Genomic DNA, 19695 nt, shown 5'->3' with positions numbered 1-19695 from the left:
GCGCCGCCGCTGCCGCAAAGGGTTAAGGGGAGCGGCGGCGCGGCGCGGAGCGGGCCGGCGGGGAGGGCGGGGGCTCCCGGGGATTGGTGCGAAGTTTGGAGCGGGGCGGCACCGCACCGCCCTCCGCGGCGGCTCGGCCCCCACAGCCACAAAGCCCTGCAGGGAAAGTTGCTTTATCGCTTGTTTCTCTCGCCCCGGCTCTCCCCCCCCCCCCTCCCCTCCCCTTCCCCAGCCCCTTTCCCCTCCTCCCCTCGCTCCTTAAACGGGATTCCGGCTGGGCGAGCCGCAGGACGGCATCACCGGGCATCCCGCGGCGGCGGAGCCCCGGCGGGTCTGTCAGGTCCCCGCTGTCCCTGCCCGCGCACACACGCTCAGCCCGACCCGGAAAGCGGCGGCGGGGGGGGTGGTGTAAAAAAATTTACGAGGTTTCCCTCTTTTCTCCTTAGCTGCTCGCCCGTGGCTCCCTAGTGGGAAACTCACCTCTGGGGCGAAGGTTTGGTAGAAAGCCGGTGGGGAAGGGGAGAGCCGCTGGGAGGGGAGGGCACCCCCAGGCAGCGGGCAGCCCCCACCCGCCCCCGGGGGGGATGAGCTAGAAGCCGGCGGCGGAGCGCCCAGCCGGGCGCCGTGGCCGCGGAGGGCATGAGGCGGCGAGCGGCGGGGATGGGCGCCAGCGCACGGTGCTAGAGCCCCGGCAGCAGGCAAGGTAAGTGCCCCCCACGCCACCCCCTCCCCCCAGCCGGGGACACACACACCCCGCTGCCTGGCTGAGCGCTGCGACACCTACCGCACAGCTGGGAGCCGCCGGGTTTGCCCCGAAAGAGGGGTGGGGGTAGCACCGGGTGGCATCGCGGCGTGTGTGTGTGTGTGTGCGTGTGTGTGTGCGCGCGTGTCCCGCCCCCAGCCTCCCTTCCCCGACCCCAGTTCCCGACTGCCAGTATCCCGTTCCCGGCCGCCGCGGGGCTGAGCCGCCCTGCGCCCCCGGGTCCTGCCCCGGGGGAGCCCCCTGCGCCCGCCCGGCCCCGCCGGCCGCCCCCTGCTGCGCACCGGGAGGCGAACGGCGGAGCGGCCGTGTGTGCTTTGCTGGATGCTCTGCGCGGGTTGTTGTGTGTCCTGGGGGCACGGAGTGTTTAAACCGGGGAGTTTACAAGGGTGAGGAATTCAGACAGTGTTTAAAGAGTGAGAGTTTTAGGAGGAGAACAGGGCGTAATTAATGTAAACCTGAGCTTACCCCGCGTTTGCGTATCGCAGCGAAGGCATCCGCAAGAATCCGGGCAATGAAGTGCGGTTTTGCTTTGGGACGCACCTCTGGAGCGCAAGGAAACAAGTGGGGTTTGGGAAGGGGGGGAAGAGGAAAGGAAAAATCCGTGCTGTTGGGAGAGGCTGCGGAGCGGAGGAAGGCGTGCAGCCGGAGCAGGGCTGGGCTGAGGGGCACTGGAGCAGCGACACAAAATTTTCTGGGCTGCTGATGGGAGAGGTAATGTTCCTCCTCCCCCTTCTCCAAGTCCCTCCACAAATTGTTAACCTGAAATCTGGTTTTATGGCCACTTGCTAGCGTTTTGTTTGCCTTCCAGACTGGTCCTGTACAGGATACCGAAGAATTATGCATTAACTGTAAACTTAGAGGAGCTTACTGGCCTCAGTGGGTTCTTGATTTATATCAGGCTAAAGCAGAGGAGGGCAAAGTTTTCCTTGCTGAGCACCAAGGAATGAATTACAAGTACGTTGCTCTTTCATTTGCTGTTTCTGCTCTTAAGGCTTTGCAATAGGTTTTAAAACTCTGCAAAGTTGTGTGTTGTTTGGGGCTTTTGTTCCCCCCTGTAATTATTTTGCTCTCCTTTTTCCTGCCCCCCAGGTCTGAGAGGACGGTAGCCCGTACGATACAGAGGGATCTGGTTTTCAAAATGGAATTGCAGCTTGTGCTCCTTTTCGCAGGGATAATCGCATTTTCAGACTCGGCGAGAGGTAAGGAGCCCACGCTTGCTGCAAACTCTGTGACTCGCACCTTTCCCTCTGCTCTGCGGGGCTCGTGCCCCGCAAACACCCGTGGTGCCCTCAGAGGGACCCTGTAAGGGAGGTGCTGTCAGTGCAGCCTTGTCCCCTGCACGTTGCTTCTCTGTGCAGGGGCGCAGGCTCGTGCCCACGTGTGGTCCCCTCGTTACCTGCGTGTGCCGGGGCCGTCGGTTTGGATGGAGCACGGCTGCTTCGGGTTTGCTGAGGTCTCTGAGGTGCAGGTGAACTTCCAGGGGCTTTTCTCGTGCATGTGTAAAAATACACAGACAATTTTAAAGAAAAGCGACTGCATTCCTCTGTGGATCAGGAATACCTCTCCCTTCTTGTAATCCCTCCAGCCTCTGCCCCGTGTATTCCCACTAGCAAACTAAACAAACACATCCATTAACTTCCTCAGTGACAGACAAATGACAGTTTCCAACAGCGAGAGCGTGCTTTAGCACTGGGGCTCCAGCAGTTGATCAGATTCCAATAAACAGGTTCCAATAAACCAGAGGCAAATTGAAATACATTGACCTGGGAGTGACGGAGGGAGTGGGCAGGAAAAAAGAATTTTTTTGGGGGGAGATTTTTTTTAAACAAAAGCTCTGGGATCAGAGTGGAAGGAGCAGTGGCTTTTCCTCTGCTCTTGCCTGCGTTGTACCTTGGTGGGTGCTGTCCTTGGAAAGCCTGAATGAGAAACCATGCTTTCAGCTCCCCCAGCTCTGGTCACAAAGGAGGGGCTGCATTGTTCCAGGAGAATGGGGGTATGGCTTTAGGATGCAGATTGCTCCAGCTGCAATTCCTAACAGTATCAGAGTTGCATGAATTGTTGAAAGACCTTTAAATCACCCAGTGCCGTGGAGCTGCAAATTAAAAGATTTAAACTTGCCCTTCGCTTGGGCCATAACTTGCGGGTGAGAGTGGGAAGGGAGAGAGGGAGTGTTACTCTAAAAACCCGAGGTTTGGTTCACACGTTGCTTTTTTTTCCTTTTTGGCATTGGCTCCCAAGCAAATATTTTATGGAGGCAAAAGCACTATAAAATGATTCGGCTGGAAGCTGGATGAAAAAGAAAACAGTATATAGGCTCTAAGTCCTACAAGTCTGAATTCCAGGCAAGGCTTACAATGGAGACTCAGTTTAACTTGTAGGCAATGGGCAGCAGTGTATGAATTAAGATGACCTCATGGACGTATATTATTGCAATGGACTTGGGAAGTTGGTGGAGTTCCGGAAAAGATCTGAAGTGGGCAGGAGAAGACAAAAAGATTCTTGTCTCTGTTGTGAGCCGAGCATCGGTTGCCTTACTGGCTGACCCTGTTTAAATTTGGTTTGCACTTGTCTTGCTTGTACTCTTTTATTGCCCCTGGTAAATGAAGTGCTGTGGGCTGCTGTTGTGTGAAGAAGCAACAGAAAATTAGCAGTGGTAATTTCAGGACATCATCGTTTTTCCTATGCAGAGGTCTTTTTAATATAAACTTTGATAGGATCATATTGGTAATTGGGTTATTTGAACTCTTTTCAGAGCTGGAAAAAGCCATCCTGCAAGTGGATGGAGGGATGGTCCTGGTTATTTAAAATGACGTGGAAGCAGAGTTTAAAAACCAGGGCCAAACCCATGAAAACTGTCACTCATTCACATGCTGATACCAAGAGAGATGAAGTGCATAAGAAAAAGGCGTCATTGCTGTAAAAATATACACAAAATCCTAACATTTATATCCTGCTTTCTTCTATTTTTTATAGTAGAGGATGCAGGTGGAAGATCAAACTTGTGACTAGAGGCAAAACACTCCCCAGCATGTTGCAACCTTATTTTGTACTGTTGAATATCCCCAATTATTAGATATTTACATTGGGATAACTTCAGATTTTCAGAAAAATGTGGCCAGCTGTTAACGTGCCTACAGATTTTTTCCGCATGTATCATCCTGTGGGTTCGGCCGCTGGAGATGTATAAATGTTACCTGTTTCAGTCGCTCGGGTTTTATAGACAGTCCATTGGCCAAATCTCAGCCTGAGGTTGTGAGGCTTTTCTCCAGAGGAAGAAGGGCTCTTTGTTTTGGCCAAACGGGGTTTAATATCTGTATCCTGATTGCAAATTAGACGTGTGTGGCCCAAAGCGTGCCAACACCTCCTAATCTGAAGCGTCAGAAGTTAAATAGGTGCTCACTGGCTTGCGGTCAAGTGAGGAAGGTGGCTGAGGAGGCTCTCGGTGAAAGTGCTGGTCCTTCACTTCTACTCCTATTAGGCAAAAGTAGTTTATGCTGGAATTAGGGTGTTAATTTGGAGCTGGCTGATTGTGTGCCCGTGTTCGGGGAAGGGCTGTGCCATAGTGCATTTGCACAAGGGGGCAGAATTAAGTTGCCCACGCACTCCGGCTTTGCTATTTCCTGACAGTCGAGTGCTCAGCTGCAGTCTTGCATTAAATGTTACGTTGTATTATTTTTACATCTTTATTTAGGTGATGCCTATTAAGGCAAAGGGCCCCAGGGGGATGACTGATTGGGCTAATGTGGCAACTTCTTCTCTCTCCTCCCAGTTCCCCAGGAAACAGGGACATTTTTCCAGGTTTAGAGCTGTGCCTACTGGCTCTGTCCTTTCCTATGACCCCATGTGTCACATTGCCGGCGTACAGAACACTGCAGAAAAGGAGGTATCTTAGCAAACCGAGATAAACTCTTAGGAAACAGGCAATACATTCAAAGTATCCACGCAAAGCAGAGAGCAGATCTGATTTTAAGAGATCCAGGTGCGGAACTCGCTGTGTCTGGAGGGATGAAGAATGAGATCGTTCTAGCTAAGTTTGAACCAGTGCTTTTGGAGCTGAAATTTAAAGACTTTGGCTAAGGGCTTGTCAACACCAGCAAACGTACTGGAATAACTCCTCCAAAAAAACTTAATCTGGAATAATTCCCTGAACAACCAATCTTATTCTAGGCTAAGGATCTGCCGGAGGGAGCCTGTACCAAAAAGTCTTCCTCCGGAGACATTTTGGTAAATATCCAAGCTCCTTCTTTCCCTTTTGGGTGAAGACAAGAGCTTCTGTGTGCCCAAAATCCACTCCTTGAGAACAAAACCTGCGTGCTGGGGTTTTCTAAGAGAGACTGTGCCTTTCAGCTGACAGCCAAGGTGTAGGGTGGCTGCTTCATCCCGGTTGCTGGCTGCACCGGATAGTGTCAGCCCTGCACCTGGGATAATAGGCAGGTCCAGTGGCTCGTCCCTCATGTCACTCCATTCCTGTTCTCTCCAAGCAGCCCTATACTGGGCATAAAAGTCCTCAGCTCCTGCCCTGGCCCTCCTCTGCAGGGACGAATGCCATCTTGGGTCACTAACCTTTAGTGACTATGTCCTGCAGCAATGTAGCTCCTACTGCTCCACACCTCCGGTTGGATACAGGTAATACAATCTGGTATTTTCCTGCCTGTGTTATCTCAGTGACATACAACGCAATATTTGTTCTGAATCTGTCAAGTTGCCATTGTATTCGCATTGGTGACCGTATATGGTAACATTGGGATGTGCTGGCTTGGTCCCGTGGCTTCAACGAGATTCTGTATGGTATGTTTAGATGTTTTTTGGTAAGAGTAGTAACAACCCTCCTGTTAGCGAGTAAACTGATATTCTGCTGGAAATGAATTAGTTTGGATGTTGACTTCATTTTTGGTGCATTGCTTAAGGAGGGGAAGAATAGGACCTTAATTGCTTTCTACTCTGGCACTTCTCTGTGTGACGCTTGGCTTGCAAATGTGGTTGGTCCCTGCTTTACAGGGAATTTGCTGATGGGGCTGCCTCAGAATTCAACAGTTTCATGCAGAAATAATACTATTTGCCATTTTTGTTTCTCTGAGTAGTAGAAAAAAGGGAATAGGATGCTAGAAGGCTTTTTTTTTAATTTCTTGGGAGAGGAGTTCTTCATTTTGGTAAACATATTTACCGTTCTGTAACTTTGGGGTTTGTAAGAGTGAATGGTAGTAAATGTAGAAAAGATAAATAATGATAATAGAGAGATGATTGTTGGCTTCTGTTCTTTTCCTTTATTCTTGTTGAATGGTTGTTGCCAGATATAACAATTAGGTAATTTCTCACTTGTGAAAGAGAAGCATGTTCAGATCTAACAGCTTGATTCAGGTTTTATGTAAGTCACATCGTCTGGTTAAGTTTGGGGCATTTTTTGTATCGTGTTCTGGGGGAGCTTGCTCATGAATAATCTGTCAGCATGACTTGTACCTAGAGTCAACATGACGATCTAAGAAAATCCTGGTTATTTTTTTAAACCCTAGTTCCTCCCTTCTTCTGAGGCTGTCGGCTACTTTAAATTGTGGCTGAGTTTAAACATAAAATACAGCGTGCGTCATACTGGAAATTTAGGGTTGATTTTATTTTATTTTTTCATTAGGAATATTCCAAAACTCAGCAAATTGCTTAAATACATTTAGATTTTCCTTAAAGTTTTTATAACTTTGTTTTCCAAGCCCATATGTTTCTTTGACCTTCATTAAAAGACGCAAGCAGCAATTTAAAACACGTCTTTTCTGTGATGAATTTGTATACAGCAAAGGCTAGACTCCAAAGTCTGACTCTTAGCCACGGAAGAAAATTTCATGTGCCATGAGATGGTTCTTGAGAAATTAAAGGAAAATGTGTTTTTTTCAGGAAAAAATTGCCAATCAAAAACATAAAAGCAAAAGTGATGCTTGCTAGCAAGTAGGAACCTGCTTCTCAAGGTTTGGGACCATTGGTACTAATTTATTAACTGAAGATGAAGTTTGTTTTCTGGCGTGAATTGGCTGATGGAGCTGATGTTTTCCAATGGCATGTCTGACAATTCCTTTTTGAGCGGCTGTCTTGGAGCAAGTGGCGCTGGTACGTCTGGGTGCAGAATATGTGTTATGGAGTAGCGTGAATGCAGTAGAGCTGGCTGTGCATTTTTGCAGTAATTGTTGGAAAAGATAAAGATTTCCACTGAAAGGGGAAAATAATAATGTAGAGGTCCTCTTGTGCCTAGTTCGAATTTAAAAAAACAAACAAACAGTGCAACCTTTCATCATAGCTTTATTTGTTCACTGGGAGTAGAACCAGTACAGCTTTATGATTTTCCTGAGACGTGAAGCTCCTGCTTGTGTCTGCAGTGACTTGTAAAATCCTGCTGCTCAAAGGGTCCGTGCAAATGTATCCCAGCATTACAGCAGTTGGTGAAAATGTTCCTTTCTCCCCTTTCTTTCATTAACCTGCTCATTTTGTCTTGTTTCAAGGAGTTTGTCTTTCGTGTCACCTCTTCCTGTGTTTTCTGGTGGGCTGCTCAAGCTGAAATGCATTTGATCTTGTTTTGAACATTTAATTTGGATTTCTATTCCTTTTCTTGTTCTCTGTTAAGCAGCCTTGACTCAGAGCTTTCTCTAATAATAAGACACCTATACGTATTTAATTGTGTTGACCTGTCCTATCTTTTGTGCCAAGGTGGAACATTTTTCATCATATAAATGACTTTTATTTTTAAGATTTGAGCCAGTGTGAATGTAGAAACTGTGCTGTCAGATACAAGCTTGTTGAGTCTGGTGCTCATTCGTAGCAGCTGTGGTACTAAGGTAAAAAAAAAATATTTCCAAAAGTAAGCTTGAATAATCTGATCTTGCTGCCCTGATGTTGTATAAGATATGCAGATGCAGCCCATGCCAGTTTTAACAGGTTAGGACCTGATTCAGAGCCTGTGAGTGTTGGTGCTGTGACTCCTACTCACTCCCGTGGGCTTTGGATCCATCCCTGAAGGATGACTTGAGCAGATTATCTGTGCTATCAGCCTCTGTGTAGATCCCTTGTGTACGACAGCAGAAGAGAGGTAGGCTAAGCATGGTATATTTGGATCCTGCCATTTGCCTGCTTGACCAGACAGCTCGGACTTAATTTTTTTATTCTAGAAACACATTGGTTCTGCCTGCTGTGAGTTCTGGCTGGTGGCTGGAGCGTGCGCTGCTGGGGTTGAAAGCAACTTGGAATTCATTGCTTTAACTTCAGGTCGCCGCAGAGGGGCCGATCCCCAAAGCAAGGGTGCCATTCTGTGGTGGTGTTGCTAGTTGTGGAGGGGCTTAAGACTGGCCCGAGTGTTATTTAACAGGTTAATGTATGCTGTTTACTGCTGAATCCATTCACATCTCTGATTTTTTTTTTTTCCTTTTCTTTCCGAGTCAAATAAACACGGGCTGCGTGGAACTTGGTTGGTTGCCCTGATCACACAGTGTCCCCATTGTATCGCAGCAGAAACACAGCATCCAGCCATGCCGCGAATAACCTAACGTTTTTATTTCATCTCAACCACTCCAATTTTCAGGAAGAAATTCAGCCAATAACTCCAGGCTACTTCTTCCATTAAGTGTTCAAACTTAATTTTGAGCTTCACTGAGGGAAGAAAAATGTAAATTGGGAACAGAGGCTTCTCAGAGCAGGTTAATGTTTCTCAGGACTGCTGCACCTCTATTTGAAGTCTCTCTGAGTGGCTTCTAGCTTGGTGGGACCCAAAATAATTTCTCCTTATATCTGATAAATTTATTAAATGACAGATTTACACAATCTTGGGTATCCTGTCAAGCGGCTGAGAAGTGAGTAATGCAAGAGGCGTCATACCCAAGATGCCACTTGGGTCGTGTTGACTTTGGTGGGTATTTTAGGAACCGTCAGTATTTGTGCATGTAAGATAAAAACGCAGGGTCAGCAGACAAATGCAGAAATATGGACTTAATTTGTGCAGTAGGCCTTTTCTTCAATTCACATTCTCCTTGCTGCATTTGCTTCCATGTGCCTGCTAAACTGATGACTGTAAGGGTTTGGTACTGGTGTTGTGCAGACTCCTCATGGCAACAGTGGGCTTGTTCCGCCCAGCACAAGATATTCGGGCAAGGGAAAAAGCTGGAGCAGGATGTGGAGGGAAATGTAAGCGTTAGCCAACCTTCAAGGGAAAATTTGGGCCACGTTAGTGTGCTGCTGCTCTTGAGGCCTGATGCAGCCAAGGCTTGTGAGAGCATCTCCAGTGGGCACTGTGTGTGGTCTGAAGATGATGTTGGGGATGCGGCTTTTCCAAATCTCTGCTGTATTCCACCCCCTCACCCCCCCCAGTCCTCTCAGGTGCCCCCATGTATAGGTGTGTGCTTAATTGGCTTTTGACCAATGTGTGACTCTGAGTAGAAGCATTCTCTAGTAAAAGGGGCGTTTTCATTCTGGTAGCTAGTATTTAACTATTGCCTTGTGTGGATTTAAATCTTTCTTTTCCTAACAGAAGTGAGGCCAAATGAACCCCAAAGAAGGGAGAAGGGACAGTTATTCAGCCCCACCAGCCTCCCAAAACTGAACAAGCCAAACTAGTTAGGTTGCTGCAGATCCAGGAGCACTGTGAGCTGGTTTCTTTTCCTCCTTTTTTTTTTTCTTTTTTTTTTTTTTCTCAACTAATGGATTTGTGTGAGTTGGAGTAATTGAGGAAGCTATTTTTTTTTTTAGTTGTTGTTCTTACCTAAACAGATCTGTTAACACTAGTTAAGCAATGACAAGTGTCAGACAAGTTGCAGGTGTATGAACTGCATGTCAAGGCTGCAAGGGTTAATGAATAACAGGATAACCATGTGGACATTGTGGAATATCTCCTCAGAGGTAGTGCAGGCTCTCTGTGGAAGGAAGAACGCTTGTTTAGCATGAAGCAGTCTATGTAAAACTGGTGGCTAAAACTCCTTCAGAGTGTGGATACCCTTCTGAGACAGGATGCTATGAGCCATCTCACTCACCTGCTAGGTGGATTAAGTCTTCTGCGGATTAACATGTTTTGGTGAAAATCACCACAGTGTCTCTTTAGCCAGACAAGGAATATTAGGAAGTATTTAATGTATTTTGGGGCAGTTTATAGGGGGAAACTGGGAGAAGAGTTGCCAGCTCCACTAGCATATGGAGATTAGGCTCTGTGTTCTGATAAGTCATTTCATATTTTAATGGTCAGGGTCAGATACTGCTCTTCATTATAAAGGTGATAGTCCCTTTAGATTCAGTGAGTTGTGGCTGAGTAGCTTGAGTAGCATTTAAGTTTATAATCCTGCCGGAGAGCAGAAACTGGAGCCTCATAAAACCAGGTTCTGTTTCAGTTCTGTATGGCATCAAGCCATGGGAGGGTTCATCGTGATCTGCAATAGTTAATGTAAAACTGAGTTACCAGATCATAGCTGATGAGTATCTTTCCTCCTCCTGGTATTCGCAACCAATCAGAAATGCAGTATTGCTAGGGTTAATTTCGTTAAGGGCTAATGGGAGTGGAGCTTTCAACTTAATCATGGCCAGGACAGGTGTTTACTTTTCCTTGACAAGTTTGATTGACAAGGAGTTGTAAACCTATTAGGGAGATACTTGTATATGCAGGGGAACTGCCTTTGGACAGTTGGTTTCTAATTGCCAGATTTGTTATCTGAAAATGTTTGCCACTGCTCTTGGCGCACATCTGTTGTTTCTGGGGTACAAAGAGACACAAGAAAGTGGTGGAGGCTAGTCAGAACATTTTGCTCAGGGGCTAGATAAACCACCAGGTAGGAATGGGTCAGTGTTTTATGTAGAGCTGAGCAAGGTCCCGCTTGTATCACTAAGGCAGAATGCTTTTCTGGATTCCCTGCTTGCTCAAGCAGCAGTAGGCCAGGGGATTTGGAGGATTTCAGGCAGTATTTTTTGATAGTGGTGTATACAGGGTTATTCCTGTCATTGGAAACACCCGACTAGTCCTTCTTTGCAATTGGTAAGCTAGCCAGAGGGTGTTTAAATTGAAGTTTAGTTCAGGGCTTTTTTCCCACTTGAGTAGTACTGTCAGGAGGAAGATTGTAGATTCAAGGGGATGGGAATCTGTCCTTTTTCCTCATGTTTTACCACTAATCCCAAGGAAGAAGACAGCATGGTGCTAATCAAAAGTAGTCACAGCAACAGACCTGCATACTTAATTACTACTATTTATTGAGAGTTCCAGGGTGGGACTGGGGGGGAATTATAAAGAAGAGACCCCAAAAGTGCTGCTCAGCATAGGCAGCATTCCTTTTCTAGACAGAACTGGGAGAAAAAAACTTGTCTTTCTGAAGACCACAGACTAGCTAGCTGGAGATTGAGGCTTATTTTTCTCTTATCCTAGAAAATCCAATAAATCCAGTAAATTCTTTCAGTGTGGTCTTCCAAGAGTTTTTCAACTTCGTCTGACTCACAGATTATTTGAGTGCCATTATAGACTAGGGGTCAAGCAAGTTAATTCACAGAACAGTATGCTGCCCTGTTTTCAAACTGTGCTAATCAGGGTTTTGAGTCAAAGCATGGTAGTTTGCTTAGGGAAATTATTTTCCTGTTAGAAAATTACAAATAGGCTCTGACTATTCGTATTGGCTTCACTCACTGGAGTGCTCACATCATATGCGGAGCAAAGCCCCTGGGGATGTACTGGCTGTGGATCAGGGCACCGGTGGGGGCTCATTTCCCAGCTCCAAAGACTAAACTTGTGAAAAGAGGTTGAAAACTTGTGAAAGAAAATAAAGAACTTGTTACGGTCACATTTATACCTCCAGCAGGACCGAGGGAGGGCTGCGTGGAGCCCATCCGAGCTGTAACATGAATGTCCTTTCCCAAAGGAGACGTTTGGTGGAGTTATTTGGTTACCTCTCCCCCTCACCTTTTTGTAATTGACTCTTGTTTACTTTTTCCTCCTCCTTTCCTGAAGCTTATTACCACTGTTTAGGCAGAGGAAATGAATTAACATAATTTACTGGTTTTTAGAACGAGACACATTCCCTGCATGTAGGTATACACACGCTCGCAGTTGCCCTCCCAGTGCTGTGCAGAGAAGCGTGTTTACAGAGTCTGGGTCCATTTAGGGAGAACAATACCCTGATTATGGAGGGCAGCCTTTTATTCCCAGAAACCAGAAGGAACCATTCGCTTCAAGCAGCTACTGCCCCTTGAAGGTACAGGCGGCGTGAGCTGCGGGAACAGGGGAGTAAATCTGTTGTGGACACAAACCAGCAGCATTGTTCCCTGAGGAAGTTGATTTAGGGGTGGGGGTGAGAAATAGTCTTGGGACAAACCAAATGCCAAGTGTAAGATCTGTCGGCGTGCAGAGAGGTGTTGTGACTTCCAGTTTAATTTCCAAATAATAGCCTTGAGACTTCACAGGGAGTTATTTGGTGCTTCCTGAGCTGACAAGGTGCTGGGGAAGCTTGGGTGGGAAGAAGATGGTAACTGAGCCTCCAAGTGTTTTTGGATGGGCTGAGTTGGGTTGAAAGGTGCTGTTATGTATGAAATGCCAGTCACTTCTAATTGCAGTCATGCACCTGTGCCTGGTAGATAATGCTAGAGCCGTGTCATATGGAGCATTTGCTTCACATGATGTTGGGAAAGGTCAAGCACTTGATTTCTGTCCTGCTAAGTTGGGTCGTTAGCAGCGCAGATAGGAGCCCCCTTCCTCTGCCTGACTGCAGCCATGTGGATCCTGGCAGTAAGTGCTTCTCAGGTGTGATCTCATGGCAGCTGAAGATTACTGAACTTGACCCCATCACCAGCCTGTCCTTGTCCTGCTCTGCTCCCAGCCTCGTAACTCCCTTGTGCCAGTGTGAGAATTCTTCTGACCTTGCTGGTGGGCGTTTTCGGGAGGTAACCTGGGCAGGAACCCAACCTGGAATAAAAACCATGATGGGTTAAAACGTTAGAGGAGCATGACCTGGGGTCCTGGGATATCACAGCGTGACCACAGGCAGCAAGTCCTTTCCATTCCCACTTATGGCAGGAAGGCTCATTACTTTGGAGTACTGGGTGTTTATGTGAACATTTATAAAATGACCCTTTAGGAATGTAAAATGTAGTATTGCCAGGGGGCAGCAAATGTGAAGACTGGACAAATTAGGTTTGGATCCTGGGTCCTCCCTTGGTGGATGCTGTTGGAAAAGGTGTGTATTACCCTGGTAGAAACTTCTCATCCAGAAGTGGTTTGGGCTGTTCTGAACAGGCAGCAATTATTCCTCGTTGTCTTTTGCTCTTGGTTCAGCTCTGTCAGATGGTAGCACATTGCTGACCCTTCTGCAGCGGGAAATTCCAGCTTTCACAGTCTTTATCACGATGATTTTCTGTTTGTCTCAGTGTTCCCTTGAAATTTGGAGCGCTTTATAGGGCAAAGGGAATCTTCCTTTGCTTTTGGCTTCTGAAGGAGAAAGATCATTTTGGGGAGCTGGGAAATGGCAAGTTAATGCGGCCAGCATTTGCTGGCCCTCCTATGGCATTGCCTACTGCAAGGAAGGAGACACTCCATCCAGCCCACAGCAAAGATGGGCTGCAGCCAGTGCTGTCTGTGAGCAGGTTCCCTGTGGTCCAGGCACAACGTGTGTTGACCCTGGCATCAAGGCAAATGTGGTTTGTCACCCAGGCTGGAGAGGGAGCCAGGTTCCCTCTGCGTCCCTCCCTGGACTTCTGAATACTGACACCTCTTCAGGGGGTTACAGAAATAAGGCAGAGAAAACAACTGGTGCAAAATACTCCCTGTGGGTGAAAATATTTTTCCAGGGGAACAGAGCCAGTAGGATAAACAGGTAAAGCTGCAGGGCTGCATTAACCACACTTTTTGGGGCTTTCTGGAGGGGAGGTGTTTATGTTGGCCTGTGAGACTTGGTGGGTGAATTCTGTCTGGGGATGATTGACACATGTCTAATGTGATGAACCATGACCCTGCACTCTGGAGAAACTGTGGCTTTTGCCTGTTGATCCAGTTTTTTGTAGAGGCGATGATCCTGGTGCACATCCCAGTACCCACGTGAAGGCTGCTGGGGTTACTCTGCATTGGAAGACTAAATTCTGGTACGCTCAGGAAAATTCAAACTTGGTGCTAAATAACCATAACTATCCCATGGCAGCAGGGATGTGGTTTTTTGTTTTGCCTTTTTAAAAATATCTTTTAAAACCTGCCAGGTGTTCTCAGGCTTGCATGATGTGAGAGGGGGAAGCACTGGTTCCTGTGCCAGCCCAGGGACTGCAGTGAGTGCCATAGGAACCACTCCAGGGTCCATCCCTGTGTCTGTTGCCTTGATGGCTTTCTGCTGAGAGCATGAGGGTGTGCAGTGAGCTGTGGAAAAATGTGAATCTTGGCAGCAGTCCCTGATTCAAAATATCTGGGAAACACTGAGCTGGGAGGTTGAAAATACATCTTGGGGGATTCTTTCTCCAGAAGGAAAAACAGCATCAAACTTCCACTGAGACAAGGGTTTGAAAGAAAAAAATGTGCAATGCAGAATTAAAAAGGGAACTGCTTAGTCATTGGACGCTAATTGAAATAACAGCAGAGAGGAATAAGCTTGAATGAATTTTAATAGCCTCTTGATTTGGATCTTTTTGTTTGCATACTTACAGGTGCTTTCCCTTTTACCTCTGCAAAAGTAATGCAGATACTATAATAAATATAAAAAAACTCAAACCCCCAACCAGCAAACCCAATAACTTATCTGAGGGAGGTGAAAAATGAAGCAAAGTAATTGAACAAGCTTTCTGCTCTAAGTATTCCAGCCTTAAAGCCAGAGTAGGGCCTTCCATCCTGTGGCGTGTGTTGGAGGGTATTTTGCTACAGGACAGATGTTAAGGCAGAGCTTGAGGAGGACTACAACTTCTAAAATATTTAATACTGCTTTTGGAGAGCAGGTCAGCAAATGAGCAATGGTTTTGGTTGATACAAGGAACACAGCAGAAGGCAAAGTTGTTATTATAGCTGGTATTAATTTTTTTTTTTGGGAGGGGGCTAGTGCCTGGAAGTCCTAATTGTACCAAAGGTCTGTTGTTGTGTTAAGAGCTGTCAAACCTAGAATGAATGACAGACGGCTACAGTCTTAAATGCAAGTCACTAACAACATATACTCCTTGTTTAGAGACTTTTACTCTGACAAAGGCTCCCTCCAAAAACTAGACCCATCGGTCTAGCCAAGTTTTATTTTACCCATATAAACCTGAGACAGGTGAGATCTCATATTTGCCTGCAGTGCCCCATGCAAAGCAGACATTGCCCCGATAAGGATTTCTTGCTGCTGCTACAATACAGACCCACACGACTGATAATCTCATGCCCAAACCCTGGACAAGTGCCCAAGGTGAAACAGGTGCTAACGTATCGTTCATGCCCCAGCTGCAGGGCTGGCGCTTGCACGCCCAGCGTGGTGTGTATGTGTGAATCACAAGCCCAGCCATCCCCTCCCTGTTGAGTACAAACTTCATCGCTACCTTTAGGGAGAGCCAGGCATTATGCCGTACTTACTTTTTTATGGAAACAACCATCAGAAGTCCTTGAATGGGAGAAAAGAAGAAAAGCCCCAGAGATTATTCAAGCATTATTATTAGCAGCAAGATGTTTGCAAGCGTGCTAACAACGAGGTCTGACTGCTCCTGAGCATTGCTCCACATCCCGCTCCACAACTCGCCCACCATGGGTTTCTGTTCCCTCCTGGAAAAGTGCAAAGAAAAGCCAACCTAAAATCTGGTGGAGGAGAAGGGAGTTGAGAAAGGCAAATTTTCACACAGACACAGAAAAAGAGGTTCTTCCAAAAAAATTTGTTTTGCTTGGAAAGGCTTGTGGTGGTTGTTGAAAGGGCATTTCAGTGGAAAAGGGCCAAGCAGCCCAAGGCAGAACCAACACCCTCAATTGAGAAAGATTTTTCAAACAGCAGTACTGTTAAAAAGTAATTAAAGTCAAATAAAACAAGGAAAATAGTGGATGACACATCTATTTGAATTCATCCTGGTTTGAATCTACTGAAACCCATGTAGCACGACACTGGAGACACACAAGGGGAAATACAAACCCGAGAATTTCAATTCACTTCTGTGACTACAGAAGTTTCTGATCTCAGACACCATTTCTACCAAGTGCTGAAGCACATACTTAACTTTTAAGCACCTGAAGATTGTTTGGATTTAAAGAAACACTTGCTGAGGACCCCAAGTTACAATTATTTGAAATACAGAGGACCTAAGCATAGGCTGAAGTGCTAGCAATTATTTCACAAGGCTTCTGACACTGAATTTTTCCCTTTAAAATTATTTTGCTGGGATCACGGAAATTGGGGAAATAACTCGGCTTTCAGTTGAAGAGAAACTAACCCACAAGATTTCAGCCCTGATGATTTTGAAGGACAGAAAATAGGAGTTGTGTTGATCAGCCTTTCTGGGTGGCTTAGCACCAGTAGGGAAATAAAGAATGGAAGCAGGTTGTGCATGACTCCGCTAAACCAGCCCTGTTCTTTTGAAGGCTGCTGTATGATTTTTGGGTGCCGGTGGGGGCAGTGGCCTGTTGTGCAAGGGCCTGAGGCTGGTCATGCAGACACCCTCCACACTTGCGGTTCCCTTTGTTTGGTTCCTCTGCCTCCCTAGCAATGTTATCTTGAGCGAAACTTGAAAATTAAAAAAAAAAGAAAAAAAGAAAAGTGGGGGAGAAAAAAAAGAAGAAAAGAACATTTTTGAGGCCCAGCTGTGTCACTTCAATTTTTGCTAGCTGTTGAGGAAGATTTGTGAGGACTCTCTGGGGGAGAAAGGGTCGGGTCAGAGGTAGAAAGCTGCTCACCCTTTACCGGAGGCATTTATAATGCTAGGGCAGCTCCCCCGGGAGCATCCATCTGTCTGTCCTTCCCTCTGGGGTTGACAAAAGGCAGACAGCCTTCCTCCAGCTGTTCTCTCTGTCACTTTACAGATGAGACGCTGAAAAGCCCTTGGCCTTGAGACAGCTCTTCTCTCTCTAGCTGTTCTACCCATCCATTAACGTCAAGCAAAGGTGTTTTATAACTATTTTATAACTTTTTCAAGAGCGAGACCTTCACGCCCTTGCAAAGGGAAAGTCCAACTCCTGTGTGAGGTGGCTGCCAAAATCCATGCATGGCAAGTTACGTGCAACAGCAAACAGGACTTTTGCTTTTTATTTTTATTTTTGGAGAGTTTACCCAAAAAGGGCATCTTTGTTTTAAGTGAGAGTGGGGAAAAAACCCATCTTTATCCTTCCCCATCAGGATGGAGATACCTAACACCAGTGCTGGACATGATCTTCTGTCTTATTCCATTTCTGATGCACTTTGAGACCTGGTACCAAGAGCTGGTGGCTCTTTTGCTTGCTTTTATCAGTCCCTAATGAAAGTGAGCAGCATTTCGAGTAATTGTTCACCCTTGTAGCTCTTGGCCTGTGCAATGTGTGTGAAGCACGAGGAATGAATTATGAAAAAAATAATTAAAAATCATATGTGGCAGTGCATTTCCTGACAGAGAACAGCGAGACGATGGCAGAGACTCTCAGGCCTTCTCTTACCCGCTCACCCGCTCCTCTTGTACCAACTTCCAGTAATTTGGCTGCATGTTTTCTTAGGGAGCAGCTTCCACCCAAAGGCTACTGAATTTTTCTTAAATGTCGGTTTCTGTCAGAGCTGATAAGGCAGCAGCCAGCCTGAAAAGATAAAGCAGGCTATCAAGGCTTCTTGGCTTTGCCTTTATTTGGATTTTTTAGCAAGTATTTGACACACACTGAGAGCTGTCTGGAGACTTTGGGTTTAGTGGGTGGTGTTCCACCCGCCCCCCACCCCCAGCTTCTCTTTGTCTTTGGCTCCAAAATCCTTTTAGGGTGATATGGGAGAGGAAAAGAAGAGTGCTAATGGAGCTGGGAATTAGTGGGGTTTACTGAAGGGAGCGTGGAAGGTGGGCAGCTGGGGCTGGATGCTGAGGGTGGTTCTGAGCCCTGCTCTTTTGATGGCTCCAGTTGGAAAATATTCCCACTAACCAGGGTTTAAGGGGGGCGAGGCGCAACACAGAGTCATCCTAAACACCCGATCACTGGCAAAAATGTGTCATGGTGTAGGAAAGGTTGTGATTAATTGTCTTTCCAACTCCCTCCTTGACTCTGTCTCTCCTTTTCTTGAAGTATTACCCCTGTTTGGGCTGCTGGCTTTTGTTAACCTGTGAAGGAGTGTTCACATTTATGTTAACCAGAAAGGAAACTTTTTCAGCCAAAAATTGATTTGCCTTCTGATGCTAATGACTTTGTTATAGGGAGCCTGGTGAGCAAGGCAGATGTGGATAGAAAACATAGCCTGTGCCCTTACACAAAGATGTCTTCTGTCACCCTTGGAGTAGGAGATTACTATCCTTTTTCAGCTCGAGCAAGCCCTTGGTGATGTAAGGTGTCCCCCCACGCTTGCATCTTTGCAGTGACCCTGTGTGTCCCAGCTTGCCCTCTGTCTGATGCAACTCTGTTGATGGTTGCATTGTGGGCCAGATTAGGACAGAGATCTGTCTGGAAATCCAACAACAACAAAAAAAAAAAAAAAAAAAAAAAAAGTCAGTCATGGCACAGTGCTATAGCAATGGGTTTTATATACCTGGCTGTTGTTTGTGGCACCCCTCAGGTGGTTTGCACAAAGCATGCTGTTATTCACTGATATTTAATATTCATTGTTTTCTTAGTGATGTTTCACCATGGCTGGAATTACAACACCAAACACCAAGTCCCATTTTCGAGTTTCAATGCAATTTGTGGGCATGCTTTAATTAAGCTTCACAGCACTGCTTGGAGGAACATATTTTACGCCTACAGTGTTGTGCAGGCAGCCTCATACAGAGGGTCAGAAGCAGTATGGGAACACAGTGGTTTTGTTACGCGCTTCTGCCTAGCAAATCTTTCTTGCTCTTTAATGTAACCTGTCGCATATGAAATTAATTTCCAACATCCATTTGCTCACAAAGTAGCGTTCTTCACACCAGAAATCCATAACAGTAGAAGAAACCATGGCCAGATGTCTATATTTATAGAAAACTGGCATGTTCTGTCTGGCGATGACAGAATATTTCACTCTATTTATGAAGTGCTCATGTTTTTAGAAGTATAGAAATCCAGTCAGTATCAGTAGAACTATTCATCAGACGTCTTGCTTTTTTAATTTTAAACAGCAGAACATGTTTCTTTAGTTGATGCAGTACCACCCCCCCACCCACCCCCCAGCTTTTCCTACCCTTCTGTTGTTGCTGTATACTTTTTTCCAGCTTCACAAACATTTTCATTTTAGAGGGACATCTCTGGCTTTAAAAAAAAACATTACTAGAATCTCATGCAACTTTGGCTACGTACTTCTACAGCAGGCATTTTTACTTGAGAGAGAACTGTCTAAAAAGCTGAAAGAATAATTTCCAGTCTAGGAGTAGATTGTGCAGCATTTTTCAGTTTTTAGAGTATATATTTATTTTTTTTTTTGCTTAGATGCCCCTCGTCTGGGTTGTTACCATGCAAAGGGTCTCACATTTGGATCTGGTCATATTGAGATTTAAAATAAGATCAAGCCAGAGGTGTTGGAAGGTGCAGAAGCCCTGGCATGGCTGGTGGCTAAAGTGTGAAACCCATCAGAAATCACGTTCCCAAAGACAGTTCAGTTCTGTCCCAAACTTTCTGTGTTAACAGCTAAATTGAACCACCTGATACATCAGTTTCGAGGTGTTTGCTTATATACCTGATGCAGACATTGGAGAGTTTTCAGAACTACAATTTGCAGACATCTCCACAGTTCTTGGTCAGAAGGTGCTTTTGGGAGACAGGGATGCATACCTGGCAGTATGTAAATGGAAGGGATTTAGATTGGTGCCGTTACGTATTATGGTAACAAATGAGGAGCTGTACAGAAACATAACCGAGAGGGGCTCCTTGTGCATTTTGC

At 46.0% G+C, this 19695-nt stretch overlaps 1 protein-coding gene across 3 annotated transcripts in view; it reads left to right on the top strand.

Annotated features, from left to right (window-relative positions):
* Positions 1–214: 214 nt before the first annotated feature.
* The window catches only part of FGFRL1 (fibroblast growth factor receptor like 1), a 179096-nt gene continuing 159615 nt past the window's right edge, over positions 215–19695 (top strand). The window contains exons 1-3 of one of the 3 annotated variants that reach the window (XM_056340919.1): positions 215–703; positions 1572–1717; positions 1853–1962. In XM_056340919.1, coding sequence (XP_056196894.1) covers positions 1707–1717; positions 1853–1962 — 121 coding nt within the window. In that variant the 5' untranslated portion in view covers positions 215–703; positions 1572–1706. Of the gene's footprint in view, positions 704–1069; positions 1150–1571; positions 1718–1852; positions 1963–19695 lie in introns of those variants that run through there. The other 2 variants (XM_056340925.1, XM_056340912.1) reach the window with 2 other exon arrangements.

The sequence above is a fragment of the Falco biarmicus genome, chromosome 1, assembly GCF_023638135.1.
Source record: "Falco biarmicus isolate bFalBia1 chromosome 1, bFalBia1.pri, whole genome shotgun sequence".
Taxonomy (NCBI): Eukaryota; Metazoa; Chordata; class Aves; order Falconiformes; family Falconidae; genus Falco; species Falco biarmicus.
The sequence above is the reverse complement of the archived record's forward strand: the minus strand, read 5'-3'. Positions and strand labels throughout refer to the sequence as shown.